We start from the raw sequence: 23,933 nt of genomic DNA, 5'->3' as shown, positions 1-23,933 counted from the left end.
ACCGAGGGTTGTGATCCTGTTACCGGTCACGAAAAAAGACAAAAAGGAAAAAAAAAATGTCAGTAGTCTACTGCCATACCACCCTGAATTCATCCCAGTTCGTCTGATCTTGGAAGGTAAGCAGGTTGGGCCTGGTTAGTACTTGGATGGGAGACTTCCTGGGAATACTGACTGCTGCAGGCTTTAGGGAAAAAAAAAATCAGGAGCTAGCTTTTTAAAGGGATTGTTTGTGCCCACTTTGCTAATTTCCTCATAGTTTTTTTTAAACCTTTATTTTGAACTAGATTTAAATTTACCAAAGAGTTATGAAAATTATAGAGTTCCTGTATGCCCTTCACCCACCTTCCTCTAATATTAACATCTTACATACATGGTACATTATCAAAACTTTTAAGTTAACATTGGTATACTGTTAACTAAGTATAAATTTTATTCTGATTATTCCAGTTTTTTTTTTTTTTTTTTTTTTTTACTAATGTCCTTTTTCTGTTTTAGGATCTAATCCAGGATGCCATGTTGTATTTAGTTATGTCATGTTAGCCACCTTTAATCTGTGACAGTGTACAGTTCATTCATAACTGACAGTTTCTCAGTCTTTCTATTTCATGATCTTGACACTTTTGAAGATTGCTGATAGGTATTTTGAAGAATGTCCCTCAATCTGCATTTGTCTCATGTTTTCTCATGTTTAGACTGGGGTTATAGACTTTTGGGAAAATACAACAGAAGTCAGTGTTGAACCACATATTAGAGGGTACATGATATCAATACAACTTACTACTAACTGTACTGGTGATGGATGTATTACTGGAACGTAACTGGTGATGTTCACCTTGAACACTCACTTAAGGTAGTGTCTATCACATTTCTCCACTGTAAAGTTACTATTTTCCCCTTTCCACACTCTATTAGAAAACAGTCACTAAGTACAGCCACACTCAAAAGGAAGGAAATTAAGCTCCATCTGCCAGGGAGAGGAGTATTCAAAGAATTTGGGGGGGCATAACTTTGAGGCGACACAAATATCCTGTTTCTCCTTAAAGTTTCACCCACAAATTTTAGCATTCATCAGTATGTAGATCTTACCTGCAGTAGTTATTAATGTGATGATCTGTTGGTGATTTTTTATTTCTCTCATTCCTTCTACATGTATTATTAGAATCCTCCTGTAAGGAAGATTTGTCTTTTCTCTCTTTTATTTGTTTATTTAATCATTTGTACCGGTATGCACTCATGAATATTTATTTTTTGAGTTATAGTTCAATACATGGTTATTTTACTTTGTGGCTCAAATTGTTCTGGCTGGGCCACTGAGCGAACTTTTCAGGTTGGATCCCATGCCATGCCGCCATCCATTTTTTTCCTTAGTATTTTGTCCAAAATGTTAATTAAGGATTGCTATAGATTTTGTTTAGTTGTATCTTGCAATGAAAGAGGGCTGGTTAAAAATGCAAAACCATTGGTTAGAGCATGGTGCTGGTAACACCAAGGTCAAGGGTTCTGATCCTCTGTACCCCAGCGAGCTGCAAAAAAAAAAAATAAATAAATAAAAAATAATAATAATAAATAAGTAAAAATGCAAAACTGAAATGTTCTCTGATTTCCTAGCACATGCTTTGTAAAAGGCACAGTGGTAGATCCTTGGATACACAGATGAATAAGTCAGTTTACCTTCCATACCTACAGATAGCGTTGTCAATTATAAGTGGGGAAAAATAGAATTCAGAGTTCCCAGGGGTGGAAAGTATGAAATGTCATAGTAAATTAGAATTTTTAAAAGCTAGAGGAAGTTCTCAATAGGAAACAGTACATAGGATTTACTAATTTAGAAGGATGGTGATTACAATTGTAAATCTTTATAGATTTCTAAACTAGTATAATCCAGTTTTTTCACTTAAGTCAAAATTAAATTGTGGGATGAAAACTTAATGATCCAAAGTCTTGAGGAATAAAGAATAAATACATTTAAAGTCTTACCATTTGCTAAATTAGTCTTGGCTCTTTGTATCAAAATTCTGCCCTCATGCTCTCTAATTTTAGATTTGCATAGACATTTTTACTGTGTTCTGTTTTGTAAATTATAGTTACAGAAAAATCTTTAAACAAGCTCAAATCTCTGAATTCTTTTGAATATTCAGTATATTAACAGTTTAGAAATGTTACTACAGTGGTAGGTAATTTTAAATGTTCCAGTGCAGATAACATGCTATTGATCATACTATCCAGGTATGTGTATTGGATAAAGGGAGGTAGGGAAGTTTGTGAACTTTATTTTGTTTGCCTTTCTCCTCATGTCACTGTTGTCATGTTAGTAAAGCTGATGGTTTGGGAGAGAACAAGTAGTATTCTTTTGTAAAGATTGTCTTGTAACAGAGTACTCAGCTCTTCGTATTATTTATAATGGCTTTGAACCTTCAGTTACCAGAAACACATAAATAACGTTCTAAAATAACATTACTGTGTTTGTAAAACGTAAAAAGAATGTGGTAGTTGAAAAAGGTGATTTTTGAAAATTGACTCTTAATTTTTTGAAACCATAATGTAACTTCTGACATAATTAGGAAGCACTAAGATTTTTTCAGCCTTTTGGTTGCTGTAAAATAAAATAGAGAAGTTGATCTTTAATGTAATGATACCTCAGGCAACATCTGTGGCCAGTGCAGTCCTTTATTGTAACAGGGTCCAGTACAGCTGTTTGAGGGGATGCCTGGCTGGCTCAGTGAGATTGGTAAATTGAGGCCATTTGTTGTGTTGAAACTTCTGTTTGAAAACCGACTGACCTGGCCAGCTACCAAAAGAAAAAGTAGTGCCTTATTTTTACTGGCCAACCATCAAAAAACAAAAACAAATTACAAAGAACTGACTATATTAGTAGTAATGTTGTGATTATTCTTGCTAATTGAAATGTAAATAGCATGTACTCATTTTAATGTTTCAATGTTCAGTATACTTAATTTATTTGGTTTAATTAAGGAGGAAACCTGCCTATCAATAAGTTCTAAAGTCAGTCAATCGACTGTACTGCCTAATAGATATTGTTTGGTATTAGATATCAATCATTTATTTAGGGTAATATTCTAGAATAACAATCTTTTTTTTTTTTTTTAAGAATCTCAAACTGGAAAGAATGTTATTTAGTTCATCCTGTGCCTCAATTCCCTCTGCTGATTTACTTGTTTAAGAGCTTTATTTCCTTCTGTGACCTCTATTTTGCTGTTGATTAGCACTTTGGATTTTTTTTTTTTTTAATTCTTTTCCTCAGAGATAATTAAGGACAGTAAGTATGCTATGGTAGTTTGGTAAAACCAAAAAAGGTTGTAAATAATACATAGCACAATATAAACCTAGATAATAGTTGATGAATATTCACAAAGATAATCACTTGTAAAAGCTTTACATCTTATTTACATGTAAATAATGATCTTTGCAATCTAAATTAAATTTTGAGTGGTATTTGGGTTTCATCTTAAGTAGGTAGCATTTTTTGAAACTTAAGTCACAAAGAACAAAATTGAAAATTATATATGTCTTCTAAAAAATACTGTGTAAATTCTAGATTTTTTGTCCTTTTAAAATTGTTTAAATGAACATGTAGAACTGGTTAGAGTTGGGAAGGATCTATGAGGGGTTTCTTTTGGACACTATGAGCAGACAGTCTGTTGTCTTCAGGTCCATGAAGGAATCCCTGGGGATGGTTTTTGAGTTAGGCCTAGTAATGGTAGGTAAAGTTCTGCACTTGCATAAATAGCCTTTGATTTTACCACATTTCTAGTTAAAAATATTGGGCCGGCCCCGTGGCTCACTCGGGAGAGTGCGGCGTGGACCACACCAGGCCAGGGGTTGCGATCCCCTTACCAGTCAAAAAATAAATAAATAAATAAAATAAAATATTTATAATATAGTCTTTCAGAAGTTAAATGATCCTTTTTTTTTTAGAGGGGAGAATTCCAGCTGGATGCTGAGAAAGGATCATAAAAGCCCCTTCATTGGAGGATTGCTATGCAATAATGATTTGATCTTGAAATTTGAAGGAGAAACTACTGTTTGATTGGCAAAAACAATGGAAAGTTAACCTCCTGCATTATAATAATGTAGAGGAGTGGGTTTTATTTAGTATAGGTCTCTTGGACTCTTCAAGAATGTGTATCACTTATGTTTCCTTTCATTCTTTCCATTTAAGTAGAAGCTCACTAATCTCAGAGATTATGGGTGGCGTTGCCTGTCTTATATAATTCTGTCATGTTCAGTGATCCATCAAAAGAGTTGTTGGTTGCAGTTTTGGCTTTTCTTAAGCCATGCCTGGGTTTTTCAGGAGCTGTAGTCTTCACAATGAGCTGCTATTCTTGACTGTGTTTTTGTTGTAGACTTAAAATACAGTATGCCTTTTATTAATGTGATTTTCTTTCTTTCTTTTTTTTTTTGCAGTGATTATTTATTTAAGTTACTTCTGATTGGTGACTCTGGAGTTGGAAAGTCTTGCCTCCTTCTTAGGTTTGCAGTAAGTTGAAATTGAAATGCTTTTAAAATTAATGGTATGATTAAATGATACAATTCTGTGTATGTTTTCTAGATAGACAAAAAACAAAACCATTTTATTCGGAATAAATTAATTCTTCCAGAATTTATATATCTAAAGCCTCCAAATATACATCCCCAGTGGTGTCTTGGACTGTTAAGTAGAAGAAATGTTGTTACTCTTAAAGAAATTCAGTGAAGTGTGGTTTTAAAGTCAGAGTGTGGGCCGGCCCGGTGGCGCACTGGAGAGTGTGCCGCTTGGGAGTGCGGCGGCGCTCCCGCCGAGGGTTCGGATCCCATGTGGAGACCGGTTCCCGCTCACTGGCTGAGCGCGGTGCATGCGCAACACCGAGTGTTGCGATCCTGTTGCCGGTCCCTGGTACGGGCGCGACACCGAGGGTTGCGATCCCGTTACCGGTCAGTAAAAAAGACAAAAAGGAAAAAAAAAAAGTCAGAGTGTAATACTCTTGGTAGAGGTCACACTGGTTCATTCCAATATTGGAGTAAGGTTAGGGGAAAATAGTTGGCCTGGGTTGAAAGTGACTTGATGACAATAAATCTTCAAGTTAAACTTTAGGAGAATAAAAAGAAAAAGCACAAACTTTGTGGGACAGTGTCATAGTGTTCTATATGCTGAAACTGACAAACAGATACATGACTTTTGACTCAAAGACTATGAAGGAGACTGTGGATTCTATTATCAGCTGCCTTCAAGTTTAGCATGTTTTCCTTCTCACTGTCTAGATCATTGGCTTTCAGAATATGGACCAAAGAATCCTGGGGTTACCAAGACCCTCTTGGGGTCCATGAGGCCAAAACTATTATTCTAATAATACTAAGACATTAGTATTTACTAAGTATTTACTGAGTAAAGTAAAAATACTAAGACAAAAGATATTTGCCTTTTTCATTGTGTTGACATTTGCTTGGAAATTACAAAAGCAGTGGTGGGTAAAACTGCTGTTGCCTTAGGTAGTACACTACAAGGCAGTGCTGAGCCCCAAGCTGTACTCGTAGTCATGGTATTCTTTGCCTGTGTGCACTCACAGGGACACACATACATGCAAACTATTTTCACTTAAGAATGTCCTTGATGAAAAAGTAAAGATTATTAATTTTAAAAAATTTTGATCCTTGAATAGTCTTTTAAAAATATTCTGTGTGAAGAAATGGGAAGTATACATAAAGCACTTTTACTACATACTAGAATGTGTTGGTTGTAGAAAAGCACTTGTATAGTTGTTTGAGTTGCAAGTTGAACTAGCTGTTTTTTTCATGGAACACCATTTTTTTTTTTTTTTTTTTTTTTTTAACTTGAAAGAACAGCTAACAGGCAAACTATAGTTATGCAGAGTTGGATAATTCAGCATTTTCTCAAATGAACTGAGACTGCCATTTCAGGGAAAATGGCTGTAAGCATTTGTTGCCTGTAATAAAATTCAAGCTTTCAAGGCAAAATCAGAATTTTAGAAAACTTACGGTTTACTACTGTGAGCTTGATAGTTTCCCAAGTACTTATATGACTTTTCTAATGAGATAGGTGTCGATATTAATGAAAGTCATTTAAAAAAATATTATATAGTACTTAATTTCATTTTATATAATAGTTAAAAGTAAAACCACAGAAGTACTAAGATAAAAATATAGGCAGCTCTTTAATCTTGGTGTGTGAGAATATTTTCTAAAATAGGAAAAAGCAAGAAAGAAAATATTGTTAAATTTGATTGCATTAAAATTAATTTGTAAAGCACATAGAAATGTTAGAAAACAAATGGTGCTAGCAAAATATATATATGAGACAGGGTTGGTACTCTCAATATATAGAATACATTTACACTTCAGTAAGAAAATGTTTGTCCTAATGGAAATATGGGCAAATACATGAGTAGACAGTTCACAAAAGAAGAAATATATACAGATTGCCAATAAATATGGGGGAAAAGTTCACCTTTATTGGTAATTAAAAGACTTTAAGTTAAAATTAGATATCACTTAATTTTTATTAAATTGGCAAATATTTATATTAAGAATAATTCCTAGTATTAAAGCAGCAGTTCTAGGTGGGTGGGAAGCTCTGGTATTTCTTGATGAACCTGTCTGTAACCTGATGTGGTTGTCCTTCAAAGAAAATCCTCCCTGGGATGCCCACTGATCTAAGAGGTTTTCAGTATTGCCTACACAGTAGAATAACCCAGGAAGTATTTAAAAAATAATAATGCCCATACCTCCAAAACAGAGAAAATTGTGATAAGAACTATTATAAAGAATTTATGGGAGTACAGAGGGAAGAATCATTTTAACTATTGGCTGAGAAGTTGTCTGGACAATCAGTATTGCCTGAGCCCAAAACTGAAGAATGAATAAAAAGTTGTCACATGACTCAGGAATTGGGGAGGAAGAGTGTGCAGAAAGGGATACTGAGAATTTTGGACAGGAGTAGTATGTGAATGTCTCAGAGGCATGGGGAGTAAGGGATAAGAATTCAGTATAGTAGTCTCCCCTTAATCTGCAGAGGATATGTTCCAGTACTCCCAGTGGATGCCTGAGACCATGGATAGTACTGAACTCTATATGTAATATGTTTTTCCTATACATACATACCTGTAATAAAATTTGATTTATAAATTAGTCACAGTAGGGGATTAATAACAACAACTAATAATAAAATAGAACCATTATAACAGCATGCCAGCATTACTACTATTGTGCTTTGGGGCCATCATTAAGTAAAATAAGGGTTCCTTGAACACAAGCACTGTGATAACCAGACAGTTGATCTGATAACCCAGATGGCTGCTAGGTGACTGATGAGCAGGTAGCATATACATAGCTTGGATAAGCTAAACAAAGGAATGATTCACGTCCTGAGCAAGATGGAGCAGGATAGCATGAGATTTCATTATGCTACTCAGAATGTTGTGCAGTTTAAAACTTATGAATTGTTTATTTCTAGATTTTCCATTTAATAGTTTTGGATCGTGGTTGACTGTAAATAACAAAAACCATGGAAAGCAAAATCACAGATAAGGGGAGATTACTGTATTTCTAACCAAGCACCTGGCATGTAGAAGTGCTAAGTGAATGTTTATTGCATTAATTTTGTTCTCTGTCTACTTTCTATAGTATCTAATACTTCTTAGACACACAATAACAAAATAAACTTTTATTTATAAATAACTTTAAAAAATGAATACCTTGTAATAGAATTTTGTCAAGTTCAATGACTTAAAATTATATATCCTTTTACTCAGTGATTCTAGATATACATAAAAATTAATCTGTGAGAATAAGTCAATATAGTAACCACTAGCCACTTGAAACTCTCTCTGATCACATTTTACAGTTTTTCTTAGTGATCTTGTTTTAATTTCATGCATGGATCAAATTTAGCATTATCAAGACTTGCCTGCACCAGATTCACGTAACCCTTTTTTTCCTTTCTCTTTGGAATGTTATAATATATATTTCCCAAACATGTCATTTTCCCTCCTATATACTTCAGTATGCATTTCTGAAAAACTGGACATTTTATTATAGAATGACAATGTCATTGTCAACCTACAAAATAAATACATTTCCCTGATTGTCTCAGAAGTGATCTATTTCTATTGATTTGAATCAGGATCCAAACATGGTCCACACATTTACTTTGTCCCCTTTTTTTATTTATGTATTTTTCCTGTCATTGACTTTTTGCAGAAACTGGGGCAGTTGTCCTGTAGATTGTCTAACATTCTAGATTTGTCATTTTGCTTCCATGTGCCATCCTTAAACTTATTCCTTTATCTTTCTGTAATTGGAATTAAGCCCTAGAGCTGTGCTATCTGTATGATAGCTACTAGCTCTATGTGGCTATTTAAATTTAAATTAACTAAATTGAAAGAGTTAAAAATTCAGATTAAGCCCTAGAGCTGTGCTATCTGTATGATAGCTACTAGCTCTATGTGGCTATTTAAATTAAAATTAACTAAATTGAAAGAGTTAAAAATTCAGTTCTTGGGCCGGCCTGGTGGCGCACTGCTATAGTGCACCGCTTGGGAAGTGCGGTGGCGCTCCCGCCGAGGGTTCGGATCCCACATACAGACCGGTTCCCGCTCACTGGCTGAGCGAGGCGCGGGGGCAACACCGAGGGTTGCGATCCCGTTGCCGGTCCTTGTCTGGTACGGGGGCGACACTGAGGGTTGCGATCCGTTGCCGGACACGGAAAAAGACTTAAAAAAAAAAAAAAAAAAAAATTCAGTTCTTTGTCTCACAAGCCACGTGGGGTTAGTGGATACCATATTGGCTAGCATAGCTTAGAGATCCTTTCCATTATTACAGAAAGTTCTGTTTGACAGTGCTGCTCTTTATTAGATGTAGGATTGATTAGATTCGGGTCTATCCTTGTTGGCAGAATACTTCCTAGGTGGTGTTTTGTGGTTCAGATAATGATAGCTTGGTCTCTCCATTCTTGTATCTTTTCAAAAGAAACATTTTCATTTTTGAAAAATAAGAGTAATGTTTCTATTCTGAGTAAACTGTCATGACAGAAACTTGCAAGAAGTGGGTGTAATTTTAAAAGTTTAACATTGGGTTAAAATAAAAATTGACAAGGAACATGAAAACTTATACACAGATATTCATAGCAGGATCATTCATAGTAGACGAAAAGTGGAAACAACCCAAATCAAATGTCCATTAACAATGAATGGATAAACAAACTGGTATGTCCATGCAATGTAATATTATTCATCCAAAAAAGGAATGAAGTACCAATATATGCTGCAACATGGTTGAAACTTGAAAACGTTATACTAAGTGAAAGAAGCCAGACACAAAAGGCCACATATTATAAGATTCCATTTATATGAAATGTCCAGAATAGGCAAATCCATAGAAAGTTAGATTAGTGGTTGCCAGGGGCTGGAGGAGATTATGGAATAGGCTATTATTAGTATGAGGTAACATACAAAACCAGTGGCTTCCCTTTTTATGAAACTGATAACACTGAACTGGAAGGAGTCCTGGATTTGGAGTCAGAAGACTTAGATTTGTTATCTTGTTCTGGTATTTACTTGTTAGAGAATCATGGTTTTAACCTACTTCAGCCTTTTACCTGAGACTTAGTTTTCTCTTTACGATGATTGTGATGATACCCGAGTTACTAATTCATAAGGTAGTTGTGATAATCAAATCTAGTAGCTAGGTGTATGTGTATACAACAGTGTATTGTGAAAGCCGTTTGAAAACTTTTGGGCAGTACATTCAGCCCTCCATATCCTTGGGTTCTGCATCCATGGATTCAACCAACTACAGATCAAAAATATTCAAAAAAATAAAAAGAATACAACAATGAAAATAATACAAATAAACAGTATAACAACTATTTACACAGCATTTACATTGTATAAGGTATTATAAGTAATTTAGAGATAATTTAAAGTATATGGGAGGATTTTGTAGGTTATATGCAAATACTGTGTCATTTTATATAAGGGGCTTGAACATGCTCAGAGCTCGGTATCCAAGTGTGTTCCTAGAACCAGTCCCCTGAGGATACTGAGGGACAACTGTATACAGATGCTACTGATTATACAAGATGCCCAGATGAATGGATTTTTGATAGATTTTTTTTTTTAGTTGCTCCCTTTCCCTGTATGAATCTGATGAGGAAAAGAAGGTACAAGAGAAAAGATCTGTGGGTTTAATATAAGTGAACACACTTGATACTCCAAGTTAGGACTTGCAAGGATATAGGTATCAGAAATAGCTTGAAATACTTTCAACCAGTGAACAGATTACCTTTCACATTGATTTTCCCCTTTATACACAGAACGCCAACTTTATACTTGGCACTATAAAGAATATTTCAAAAAGATACACCTAAGCCTGTAGTCTAAGTACTGATATGAAGTGATCGCATTATGTGTAGTCATTGGTCTTCGTCACATTTACATGTGTATTTGTGAAACATTCATATTTTGTTACTTTGCTATGGCTAAAAGGGATCTTATAGGTACGCTCAGTCCACCTTACATCTTCAATAGGAATTTCCTTTCCATATCTGGTGCCTTTTTTTTGAACATTTTTGGCAAGCGCACCATTTTTCAAAGCAGGTAGTTTCATTTATACATAACCTCTAGTTGTTAATTCTTTATATTGAGCTGAAGCCACTTTTAACTACTGTTATTCCTCTGCCTTTTAGAGCTGCCTGAATCAGTTTAATTCTTCTGTTGGCAGTCTGGACTTTAGATTGATCTTATCACAACCTTTCTTTTATCTCTGAAGTCTGTCATTCCTTTCTGGAAGCAAGTTTACAGTACCTTTTGTAATTCAGGTTACTGTTGCATTTTATTAAGTGTCTTTTATTAAAAATGTGGTTCCCAAAATCAGATATAAGATATTATACATGAGGTAAAATGTCTCTTGATCTGGATTCTAAATTTTTTAAAAATTTTACCTCTTGGAATTCAGGGTCTCATGCCCCTTTCTCATCATTAAGCCACTCAAGAACATGAAAAGAAAGCCTGAGTTTATATTTGTTGTCTCAGTAGCCATATCACCTACTTGTTTGGATCTTAAGATTTTTGGTTTGCTTGTTTTTAATTTAAAAAAGGGGGGGGGTCATATCTTACACTTCTTTGACTGATATTTTAAAATCTAAATGCAGGATTTTATTTTTAACCCTATTACATCTCACCTTGCTTGGCTTCAGTTATCCTTCCAAGTTTTCTAGGTCTTTCAAAATCTTGATTCTGTTGATTTATATTTTAATTATCTTTTCCTTCCGGCTTTTTCTGTTCAAGTGTGACATCTGGGTCTTTATCAAAGTTAGTGATTACAAGACATTCAGCAGGATAGGGCAGGTGCAAAGTCTAGTTGCATACCATGGAAGGCCTCTTTCTGTGATTTTTTGTTTATTCATGAAGTACTCATGGAAGTGCCTACATTATTCCAGGCACTCAGACAGACTCGAGGTTACAGAGACGGGTAAAACATAACCCGTTAGGAAGAGATCCCATTTCAGTGGGTGAGACAAGCATTGAAATATTTTTTATTCTGTGGTTATGAGGGGTATTGAGAATTATATACAAACGCTGATCCAGTTACAAAGGAAGATAGTATAGTTAGGATGTAGAGTCAAGAAAGTTTTCAGAGTGGCAAAGAGACATCAGAAATTTACTCTTTGGGGCCGGCCCGGTGGTGCACTGCTACAGTGTGCCGCTTGGGAAGCGCGGCGGAGCTCCCGCCGAGGGTTCGGATCCCACATACAGACCGGCCGCTCACTGGCTGAGCGAGGTGCGGGAGCAACACCGAGGGTTGCGATCCGTTGCCGGTCACGAAAAAAGACAAAAAGGAAAAATAAAAATAAAAAAAAAAAGAAATTTACTCTTTGGATGCTATTTTTTACTTTAGTCAGCTGCAATTCCGCCTTAACTTTTAGTCAAAAAAAATTTCCTTTTATATTATCTTGGTGAAAGGGGTTGGTGGGCAGGGAAGAGAAGGAAACTAGTATTTTATTGAGCAGCTTCTATAGTCAGGCACTGTGGTGCTAGGCATTTTACAAATATTGGTTCCTTTAAACACCCTTTAGCAGTTGTATAAGGTGAGTGGTATGTAGGTTTTACAGATGAAGAAACTGGTGACTCTCCCTAGCATTAAATAATCAGGAACCTGCATATGATGTTTTGAAGTCAGGTTGGCTTGACTCCAAAGTTCATGTTTCTCCAAGGATATCCTGAAAGACTTTGAAGTACCTTACTGAACAGTAGATCTAAGTAGTCTTCTGAACTTACCAGGCATAGTAATTTGGGCAAAAAATGAAATGAATCCTGTGGTGACTTTTTAAAACATTTTTGTATTTAGATTAATGATTGTTAACATTTTACATTATTTGCTTCATTATTTTTTTTGTTTTCCAGGAATGGAGTGTGTTAAAGAAAATTATAGACATTATACTCAAATGCATTTTCATGCAGCTGTTTTACTATATATTACTATATTGTTATCACATCTGACAAAATTGACACTAATGTTTTAATGTCTAGTTCATCTTTAAGTTTCTCCAAAATTGCAACTTGTTTTTAACAGCTCCATGGTGGTGAGACCTGGAAAAGGAAGTGATTTCAATGAATGCTCCTAAACCTTTTTTTTTTNAAAAAAAAAAAAAAAAAAATTCAGTTCTTTGTCTCACAAGCCACGTGGGGTTAGTGGATACCATATTGGCTAGCATAGCTTAGAGATCCTTTCCATTATTACAGAAAGTTCTGTTTGACAGTGCTGCTCTTTATTAGATGTAGGATTGATTAGATTCGGGTCTATCCTTGTTGGCAGAATACTTCCTAGGTGGTGTTTTGTGGTTCAGATAATGATAGCTTGGTCTCTCCATTCTTGTATCTTTTCAAAAGAAACATTTTCATTTTTGAAAAATAAGAGTAATGTTTCTATTCTGAGTAAACTGTCATGACAGAAACTTGCAAGAAGTGGGTGTAATTTTAAAAGTTTAACATTGGGTTAAAATAAAAATTGACAAGGAACATGAAAACTTATACACAGATATTCATAGGATCATTCATAGTAGACGAAAAGTGGAAACAACCCAAATCAAATGTCCATTAACAATGAATGGATAAACAAACTGGTATGTCCATACAATGTAATATTATTCATCCAAAAAAGGAATGAAGTACCAATATATGCTGCAACATGGTTGAAACTTGAAAACGTTATACTAAGTGAAAGAAGCCAGACACAAAAGGCCACATATTATAAGATTCCATTTATATGAAATGTCCAGAATAGGCAAATCCATAGAAAGTTAGATTAGTGGTTGCCAGGGGCTGGAGGAGAGAGGAAAATGGGGAGTGGCTGGTAATGAGTACAGGGTGATGAAACGTTCTGGAATTAAGTAGTGCTGATAATTGCACAACCTTGTGAATGTACTAAAAACCTCTGAATTGTACACTTTTATAATGATGAATTTTGTGTTATGTGCATTATACCTCAATTAAAAAAATTCTAACTAGAAAATAAAATTGACTTCTAAAAATATCTAAGAGGATAGTGAAATGATCATTGCTTTGTGAATAAATTGGGTGGGTTGGGAGCAGGAGTTTTGCTGATTAGAAATTAGAAAATCATTCATAATCATTGAAAATATAAAACTTTTTTCTATATGATGTATGTAAAGAATTTGCCGAGACATGTTTGGAAAAAATAAAGAATAGTTATTGAAATGATCTTACAGAAAGAAGAAACTACTATTAAAATATTCAGTGCTTAATAATCAGGACATGAACCGAGTAATGGAGCAGACGGAGTAGCTGTTGTTGGCATGTTATTCTTTAAAGACTTTGCTTATAAACTTTGACTATAGAAAAACTAAACATTTTTTGTTTACTCTATGAGCGTTAATTTCAATTGTTAACATTTTCTCCTTTCAGGATGATACATATACAGAAAGCTACATCAGCACAATTGGTGTGGATTTCAAAATAAGAACTATAGAGTTAGATGGGAAAACAATCAAGCTTCAAATAGTAAGTGATTTTTGGCTAGAAATTGCTTTGGAAATTATTTTGGTAAATTTGGAATGTATTTGTTATGCTAACAAAATTGAGTGTAAAGTATCTTAAGAATCATGCATCTATGATAGAATGATAGAGTAAGAAGTGTTTGGATTAAAAATAAATTCTCAAAGATTACTTTCCTCATTGAACTTTCTATTCATAAAGCAGAGAAATTCATGTCAAACTTGGTCCTCTCTTTTTTCTTCTGTCAGTGGACGTCTGAGTTTCAAGTTTACCTTGTCTTACATTGAAAGTGTTATTGAGCATTTTCTGTATGTTTTTTACTGTGCCAGGCGCTGTAGAACATTAAAAGAAACCTAGGAGAGGTTCTTCATATGTGGCATAGTTGAAGAGAAGTGTTTTAGTTCTGCTTTTATAGGTATTTTTGTTAAATAGTATGCACCATCTTTGTAGGAACGTAGAATTTTTTGGAAAGGAACTTAGCTTTTCTGACACATTCATTTTACTGCTCAGAAAATAGATGCTGAGAGATTTAATGGCTTGCCTACCGTTACTGGCAGAATCAAGTGACCCATATCTCATTGTCTTCAATATTTTGTGTCTCTTTGCCATCTTAGCCCCCTTATCCATTCTTCTGTCTCCAACCCTCAATTAAATATAGGCAATTAGTAGTTCAGTTCTATCTCTTTTATATGGGTCTGGGTACTGCCAGTGTGGACATATCTGTGGTCTTAAAAAAAAAAAAAGTCAGTATTTTATGGAATAGGCTATTATTAGTATGAGGTAACATACAAAACCAGTGGCTTCCCTTTTTATGAAACTGATAACACTGAACTGGAAGGAGTCCTGGATTTGGAGTCAGAAGACTTAGATTTGTTATCTTGTTCTGGTATTTACTTGTTAGAGAATCATGGTTTTAACCTACTTCAGCCTTTTACCTGAGACTTAGTTTTCTCTTTACGATGATTGTGATGATACCCGAGTTACTAATTCATAAGGTAGTTGTGATAATCAAATCTAGTAGCTAGGTGTATGTGTATACAACAGTGTATTGTGAAAGCCGTTTGAAAACTTTTGGGCAGTACATTCAGCCCTCCATATCCTTGGGTTCTGCATCCATGGATTCAACCAACTACAGATCAAAAATATTCAAAAAAATAAAAAGAATACAACAATGAAAATAATACAAATAAACAGTATAACAACTATTTACACAGCATTTACATTGTATAAGGTATTATAAGTAATTTAGAGATAATTTAAAGTATATGGGAGGATTTTGTAGGTTATATGCAAATACTGTGTCATTTTATATAAGGGGCTTGAACATGCTCAGAGCTCGGTATCCAAGTGTGTTCCTAGAACCAGTCCCCTGAGGATACTGAGGGACAACTGTATACAGATGCTACTGATTATACAAGATGCCCAGATGAATGGATTTTTGATAGATTTTTTTTTTTTAGTTGCTCCCTTTCCCTGTATGAATCTGATGAGGAAAAGAAGGTACAAGAGAAAAGATCTGTGGGTTTAATATAAGTGAACACACTTGATACTCCAAGTTAGGACTTGCAAGGATATAGGTATCAGAAATAGCTTGAAATACTTTCAACCAGTGAACAGATTACCTTTCACATTGATTTTCCCCTTTATACACAGAACGCCAACTTTATACTTGGCACTATAAAGAATATTTCAAAAAGATACACCTAAGCCTGTAGTCTAAGTACTGATATGAAGTGATCGCATTATGTGTAGTCATTGGTCTTCGTCACATTTACATGTGTATTTGTGAAACATTCATATTTTGTTACTTTGCTATGGCTAAAAGGGATCTTATAGGTACGCTCAGTCCACCTTACATCTTCAATAGGAATTTCCTTTCCATATCTGGTGCCTTTTTTTTGAACATTTTTGGCAAGAGCACCATTTTTCAAAGCAGGTAGTTTCATTTATACATAACCTCTAGTTGTTAATTCTTTATATTGAGCTGAAGCCACTTTTAACTACTGTTATTCCTCTGCCTTTTAGAGCTGCCTGAATCAGTTTAATTCTTCTGTTGGCAGTCTGGACTTTAGATTGATCTTATCACAACCTTTCTTTTATCTCTGAAGTCTGTCATTCCTTTCTGGAAGCAAGTTTACAGTACCTTTTGTAATTCAGGTTACTGTTGCATTTTATTAAGTGTCTTTTATTAAAAATGTGGTTCCCAAAATCAGATATAAGATATTATACATGAGGTAAAATGTCTCTTGATCTGGATTCTAAATTTTTTAAAAATTTTACCTCTTGGAATTCAGGGTCTCATGCCCCTTTCTCATCATTAAGCCACTCAAGAACATGAAAAGAAAGCCTGAGTTTATATTTGTTGTCTCAGTAGCCATATCACCTACTTGTTTGGATCTTAAGATTTTTGGTTTGCTTGTTTTTAATTTAAAAAAGGGGGGGGGTCATATCTTACACTTCTTTGACTGATATTTTAAAATCTAAATGCAGGATTTTATTTTTAACCCTATTACATCTCACCTTGCTTGGCTTCAGTTATCCTTCCAAGTTTTCTAGGTCTTTCAAAATCTTGATTCTGTTGATGTATATTTTAATTATCTTTTCCGTCCGGCTTTTTCTGTTCAAGTGTGACATCTGGGTCTTTATCAAAGTTAGTGATTACAAGACATTCAGCAGGATAGGGCAGGTGCAAAGTCTAGTTGCATACCATGGAAGGCCTCTTTCTGTGATTTTTTGTTTATTCATGAAGTACTCATGGAAGTGCCTACATTATTCCAGGCACTCAGACAGACTCGAGGTTACAGAGACGGGTAAAACATAACCCGTTAGGAAGAGATCCCATTTCAGTGGGTGAGACAAGCATTGAAATATTTTTTATTCTGTGGTTATGAGGGGTATTGAGAATTATATACAAACGCTGATCCAGTTACAAAGGAAGATAGTATAGTTAGGATGTAGAGTCAAGAAAGTTTTCAGAGTGGCAAAGAGACATCAGAAATTTACTCTTTGGGGCCGGCCCGGTGGTGCACTGCTACAGTGTGCCGCTTGGGAAGCGCGGCGGAGCTCCCGCCGAGGGTTCGGATCCCACATACAGACCGGCCGCTCACTGGCTGAGCGAGGTGCGGGAGCAACACCGAGGGTTGCGATCCGTTGCCGGTCACGAAAAAAGACAAAAAGGAAAAATAAAAATAAAAAAAAAAAGAAATTTACTCTTTGGATGCTATTTTTTACTTTAGTCAGCTGCAATTCCGCCTTAACTTTTAGTCAAAAAAAATTTCCTTTTATATTATCTTGGTGAAAGGGGTTGGTGGGCAGGGAAGAGAAGGAAACTAGTATTTTATTGAGCAGCTTCTATAGTCAGGCACTGTGGTGCTAGGCATTTTACAAATATTGGTTCCTTTAAACACCCTTTAGCAGTTGTATAAGGTGAGTGGTATGTAGGTTTTAAAGATGAAGAAACTGGTGACTCTCCCTAGCATTAAATAATCAGGAACCTGCATATGATGTTTTGAAGTCAGGTTGGCTTGACTCCAAAGTTCATGCTTCTCCAAGGATATCCTGAAAGACTTTGAAGTACCTTACTGAACAGTAGATCTAAGTAGTCTTCTGAACTTACCAGGCTTAGTAATTTGGGCAAAAAATGAAATGAATCCTGTGGTGACTTTTTAAAAAATTTTTTGTATTTAGATTAATGATTGTTAACATTTTACATTATTTGCTTCATTATTTTTTTTGTTTTCCAGGAATGGAGTGTGTTAAAGAAAATTATAGACATTATACTCAAATGCATTTTCATGCAGCTGTTTTACTATATATTACTATATTGTTATCACATCTGACAAAATTGACACTAATGTTTTAATGTCTATTTCATCTTTAAGTTTCTCCAAAATTGCAACTTGTTTTTAACAGCTCCATGGTGGTGAGACCTGGAAAAGGAAGTGATTTCAATGAATGCTCCTAAACCTTTTTTTTTTAAGTTTGGTGTTAAGACCTGTGAGGCTTATGTTGTTTAGTTATACTTCAAAATTTTACAACTCCCTCCTCCACAAAACTACTGCATCTTAATTTTCACTTGTCTCAGGCTTCAAGTCCATTTTTAAAAATGGTAACCATTCCTTTATTTTCTCATCACTTGCTGTTCCTCAAGATGTTGCCTTTTTACCAGTATATTTTAGTGGGATAGGTAGCTATTTTAATTTTACAAATTTTTTTAAAGAGGCCACTGTCTAGGAGCAATTTAAATAAAGTTGTCATTGCCCTTGTTAAAACTAATTTTTTTTTTTTTTTTTAAAAGATGACCGGTAAGGGGATCTTAAACCTTGACTTGGTGTTGTCAGCACCACGCTCTCCCAAGTGAGCTAACCGGCCATCCCTATACAGGGATCCAAACCCGCGGCCTTGGTGTTATCAGCACCACACTTGTCAGCACCATGCTCTCCCAAGTGAGCTAACCGGCCATCCCTATACAGGGATCCAAACCCGCGGCCTTGGTGTTATCAGCACCACACTCTCCCAAGTGAGCCACAGGCCAGCCCTTAAAACTAAAAATCTTTAACCTAAAAATTTTTAAATATAAAAATTTGTACTTTTAACAGTCTTTTAAATGCAGAACTTTAATGTAGTAAAACTTTTGATGTTTGAGCCTAAAGCATTGAAGTGTGGTAAATTCCTCTTAAAATGAGTTTTATAAAAGTATTTGGAATCATCTTTCTTGTATTGTTTAACTAGGATTGCTGTCTTGACTGGTAGTTACTTGAATCAGGCGCTTTCAGTGCTTTCTGAGATGGTAAAATGTGCTAGCAAATTAGTCTTACGTGTGAGAGTACTGTGTTCAAGGGGCTTTATGTCAGCTTTCCTAATCAAGTCACCCTATTTCTGCATTCATATTGAATGCCTAGCACAGTGTTAAGGGCTGTAGGGAATATGAAAAGTATGACATAGTTCCTACTTTAAATGAATCTATAATTTTAGTATCATTACTTCAAGCTAAATTGTAGGCACTACCTTCTTTATGGACTTTCAGGTATTTGGCAGTTACCATTGCAATTCAGTAGCATGAGCATTGAGGGGTGATGTTTCCATATCAGATCCTAATAACATTCACAGCTATGAAAACTAAACTATTTTCCCTCCTCCTGTACTTTTTCCCAGCTCTATTTTAATATAATTGTTTGGATTTCTTGATTGTTTTATAATAGTGGGACACAGCAGGCCAAGAAAGATTTCGAACAATCACTTCCAGTTATTACAGAGGAGCCCATGGCATTATAGTTGTTTATGATGTGACAGATCAGGTAAGTTCCAAGAGGAGATTGTGTTACAGTAGTAAAGCAGGAAGTTACTATTTGATAAATGTCAGATCAGTATTATTTTTATGGCAGAAAACTGTCCACCTCCAAATAAAAATGTGAATCACTTAAAAAACATTTGTCTTATTTTCCTTTGGTAAATAGAAAATTTAGTAATTAGTTTTACATTTGCTTTCAGGGGACTGTGGTTGTATTTACTATCAACTAAATAACTGATCATACAAGCAAGAGTTTGTAGGGAATCACAGGTTATTTGGTTTATACTGTGTTCTCTGGTAATTAGAAATTTGCCCATCAGTATTGCCAAAAGTGTGATTAAGGGTCTCTGCCTATGGAGGATATGGTTCAGAAATAAAGGATTTGAATATGATGAGGTATAGGAGGATTTTAGAAAGAGAATGAGTATCTGAAGATTAACCGTTAAGGTACGGGAGTATAGAGGTATGGATAATGTGAAGAATGTGATTCAAGGACCACACTGTTCTTTTGGATCAGAAACTAAGCAGATTTCATGGTCCTTTTTTTCCCCTATCAAAGAAAAGAATATTTGGATCCCTGAAATAAAAAATAAATAAAAATACTGCTACAATTTCCATAAACATTCTTTTAAAAAGAATAAAAGATAAACTTGGAAAATTGGAATTTATTTTTCTTGTAGCAAATGTTAAATCTCACCTCAACTATGAAATTATAGCTAATTATGAGATAACTTACATATTACACATAGATTCAGTGCCTTTAGAAGCATTGGGTGGGTAATAATAACTAGAGGAAAAATGATGCTTATTTAAAAAGTCTATAGTCATTACCATGAAATACTTTAAAATGAAAATTTTCCTTCCATGAATACAACTTTGGAAAAGAAAAAAAAATCTCTCCTTAACAGCATCTCAACATCTCTAGTAGTAACACTTAGAAGGCCATATTATTCATAAACCAAAATTTTATCAAATTTCAAAAACCAGGTTTTTGTAATACATATAAACAGCATATTCCAAAACAGTTGGGTTTGCCTGAGTTGTAGTTTAATATTAAGCTGTATTTCCCTCTTAAATATGGTATTTTGATCTTCAGGCCTTCTCCTTCTAGTATGTCATTCACTTTAGATATATATAATCATTTTAATATATCAGCTCCTTTCCTAGCACCATAGTTATTTTGTAGCTAGAGTTGTCTCACTAGTTCTTTTTTATTTGTCTGTTAGGTCAGGAAGGATGCTTCTGTTTATCATTTGCTTCATTAGAGAAGTTGTGACCAGAACTATATTATCATACTTAAAATATCTGTCTTTTTTAGGAGTCCTTCAATAATGTTAAACAGTGGCTGCAGGAGATAGACCGTTATGCCAGTGAAAACGTCAACAAGTTGTTGGTAGGGAACAAATGTGATCTGACCACAAAGAAAGTAGTAGACTACACAACAGCAAAGGTATGTTTAAAGTCTATCAAACTGAATTTGAAGGTATTGAATTTTAATTATGTATGTGTATGGTGTCACAACCACCCTATTTAAAAATATGTGCACTCACTCTGACAATGACAATTTGTTTCTGTTTGGATCCACTGAACTTAGTCCTTTCATACTCTCCATTTCAGATAGTAGAAATGCACCAAGCAAAAAAGATTTTTCAATGTTAATTGTGCCTTATTCTCTTAGGAATTTGCTGATTCCCTTGGAATTCCATTTTTGGAAACCAGTGCTAAGAACGCAACGAATGTAGAACAGTCTTTCATGACAATGGCAGCTGAGATTAAAAAGCGAATGGGCCCTGGAGCAACAGCTGGTGGTGCAGAGAAGTCCAATGTTAAAATTCAGAGCACTCCGGTCAAGCAGTCAGGTGGAGGTTGCTGCTAAAATTTGCCTCCGTCCGTTTCTCACAGCAATGAATTTGCAATCTGAACCCAAGTGAAAAACAAAATTGCCTGAATTGTACTGTATGTAGCTGCACTACAACAGATTCTTACCGTCTCCACAAAGGTCAGAGATTGTAAATGGTCAATACTGACTTTTTTTTTATTCCCTTGACTCAAGACAGCTAACTTCATTTTCAGAACTGTTTTAAACCTTTGTGTGCTGGTTTATAAAATAATGTGTGTTATCCTTGTTGCTTTCCTGATACCAGACTGTTTCCCATGGTTGGTTAGAATATATTTTGTTTTGATGTTTATATTGGCATGTTTAGATGTCAGGTTTAGTCTTCTGAAGATGAAGTTCAGCCATTTTGTATCAAACAGCACAACCAGTGTCTGTCACTTTCCATGCATAAAGTTTAGTGATATGTTATATGTAAGATCTGATTTGCTAGTTCTTCCTTGTAGAGTTATAAATGGAAAGATTACACTATCTGATTAATAGTTTCTTCATACTCTGCATATAATTTGTGGCTGCAGAATATTGTAATTTGTTGCACAATATGTAACAAAACTGAAGATATGTTTAATAAATATTGTACTTATTGGAAGTAATATCAAACTGTATGGTGATAAGTATTGTTTAATTCTTATGGTTAAAGGGAAATAGAGCCTTGCATTATACTCAAAACAGCCATTTGTGTCTGCAACCAGGGCATTGTAGACCTACCTATTTAGAGCAGCATCCGATATTTGCTTTCTAGATAATATACCTGATAAATGACCTAGGGAGGCTTCTGTGCTGTGTAGGGATATAACCAAATTTAGTGGTTAAGGGAGCTCGAATTTTATGGAAAACAAATTTAGAATGTATGCTCTCCAGCCCATTATCTCTGGTCCTTCTCTAAAACCATTTGAAATGGCTTCACTGATCAATATTTCGTTAATTCATCTGTGGTAGAGGTGGAAAGCAGCACACCTTTCCTAAGGCAAATGATCAGACTAATGTGCTAATGTTTCTTCCATGCTGAGTCAGATGTCAACTATTTTATCCTCCACAATTGTATAACTTATGTTGGAGGGGAGTTTAAGCATTGAAGTAGAAAGCAGGAAATCTGACTGCCATAATTTAAGAAATTATATCCCTAAAAATTAACTGAAAACATGAATGCTGGGTGGGAATAATAAATGAGAGAAATATATTTATTTCGGTGAAATTTTGCATTGTTAAGATTTTGTTAAATTTAAGAAATTATATCCCTAAAAATTAACTGAAAACATGAATGCTGGGTGGGAATAATAAATAAGAGAAATATATTTATTTCGGTGAAATTTTGCATTGTTAAGATTTTGTTAAGTAGGACCTTCAAGATCCTAGAATTTGTTTTTATTGTGGGAAGCAAAAATCTTTTGCTAACACTGGCATTTTAAGGTGACAGAAGTTGAAAGATTATTTCCTTAGGCTGAAGTAGCAGCCAAAACATTCTTCACATAGGGGCTTGGGATGTGGCTGTTGGCAACACCTTTTATTGTGGGGTCTTTAATTTAATGATAAAATTTAAGCTAAAAACAAGCCAAAAATTATAGGTTTCTTTATTTTTCACTAAACAGACAATTGAAATATATGGTACAAAAATAAACGGTAAGATTATTGTAAAATGAAATGGACAGAATAAATAATTCAATTTAATTTTCCATCTATGAGAATTTCACAAATAAAATCATAGTTTACTTTGTATTATAGACGTGCTTGTTGGATCTCTTCATCCTCACATAAGGCAACTGACAAATTCCTTAAGTTACCAATAGTTATTTGGGTGAAGATCTTTTTTTAATGTTTTGTTTTTTTGCCTTATCAATACAGTATAAAGGGGTAAAGAATTCACAAACAATTTTCTCAAGTAGTTAAATGATGCAAAACAAATATTAGACAATGTGATGCCGTGCACTACAGTTTTATACAGCAAAAGTCATTCAAACCGTCAGCTTATTCTTGGTAAGTTAGCAGAAAACATAACATAAATTTATTTTAAGATGTGAGCATATTTACACTTAGTTTGTTCTTTCCCCCATGGCAGTTAAGACTGGGACTTACCATAACATATTTCAGCATGCAACACTACTTTTATGCATACACTAATAAATGCAGTTTTGAAAAAAATATATTCCCACTTCTCCCATTTTTGAGTACAAATATTTCAAGGCTACTATGGGCTTTAATAATCTTTTCACTTATAAAGGGAATTATCACTTGCCATGTATTAAATATAAGTGGCTGTCATAAATTAGCTTCCATAATAAAGAATATGCTAGCTCTAAGCAGTTGCCAGCTCTGGGAAATCCTTACAGAATGATAGCCATTATGGTCTGAGCAGTCGTATATATTCTTTGACCTTGGATTGAAATTTCCTGTAGCATACATGTTGCCATTCCAACATATCTTAACATCAACACTTCCCTGTGTTCCCATTTGAACTTCAAAATAGCCCTGTATTGGCATCATCTCCCATTTGCCAGTTAGCTTAGCCATGGATCTACAAGAAACAAGGCTGTGAAACTGCCAATCCATCTTTAGGATTTTACTGCCACTTCCCTGTGGACTCAAATTCCATTAATTTTAAGGGATTAGTAAGAAATTTTATTCTAGTGTGGCACCACAGTGCACCAGCCAGGCTACTTGAATCTAACTCTTGGCCATGTTCATGGAAATGCTGCTGGCAGCATCTTAGTAGGCTGAAACAATT

At 34.8% G+C, this 23,933-nt stretch overlaps 1 protein-coding gene across 1 annotated transcript in view; it reads left to right on the top strand.

Annotated features, from left to right (window-relative positions):
* RAB1A (RAB1A, member RAS oncogene family) overlaps positions 1-22,932 on the top strand; it is a 35,108-nt gene extending 12,176 nt beyond the window's left edge. The window contains exons 2-7 of the mRNA XM_008593364.1: positions 4,426-4,498; positions 13,938-14,033; positions 19,229-19,324; positions 20,636-20,767; positions 20,996-22,432; positions 22,548-22,932. Of these exons, the coding sequence (XP_008591586.1) occupies positions 4,426-4,498; positions 13,938-14,033; positions 19,229-19,324; positions 20,636-20,767; positions 20,996-21,193 (595 nt within the window). The 3' untranslated portion in view covers positions 21,194-22,432; positions 22,548-22,932. The remainder of the gene's footprint in view (positions 1-4,425; positions 4,499-13,937; positions 14,034-19,228; positions 19,325-20,635; positions 20,768-20,995; positions 22,433-22,547) is intronic.
* The last annotated feature ends 1,001 nt before the right edge of the window (positions 22,933-23,933 follow it).

This window comes from Galeopterus variegatus, unplaced genomic scaffold (genome assembly GCF_000696425.1).
Source record: "Galeopterus variegatus unplaced genomic scaffold, G_variegatus-3.0.2 Scaffold9047, whole genome shotgun sequence".
Taxonomy (NCBI): domain Eukaryota; kingdom Metazoa; phylum Chordata; class Mammalia; order Dermoptera; family Cynocephalidae; genus Galeopterus; species Galeopterus variegatus.
Note: the sequence above shows the minus strand (reverse complement) of the source record. Positions and strands in the feature narration are given on the sequence as shown.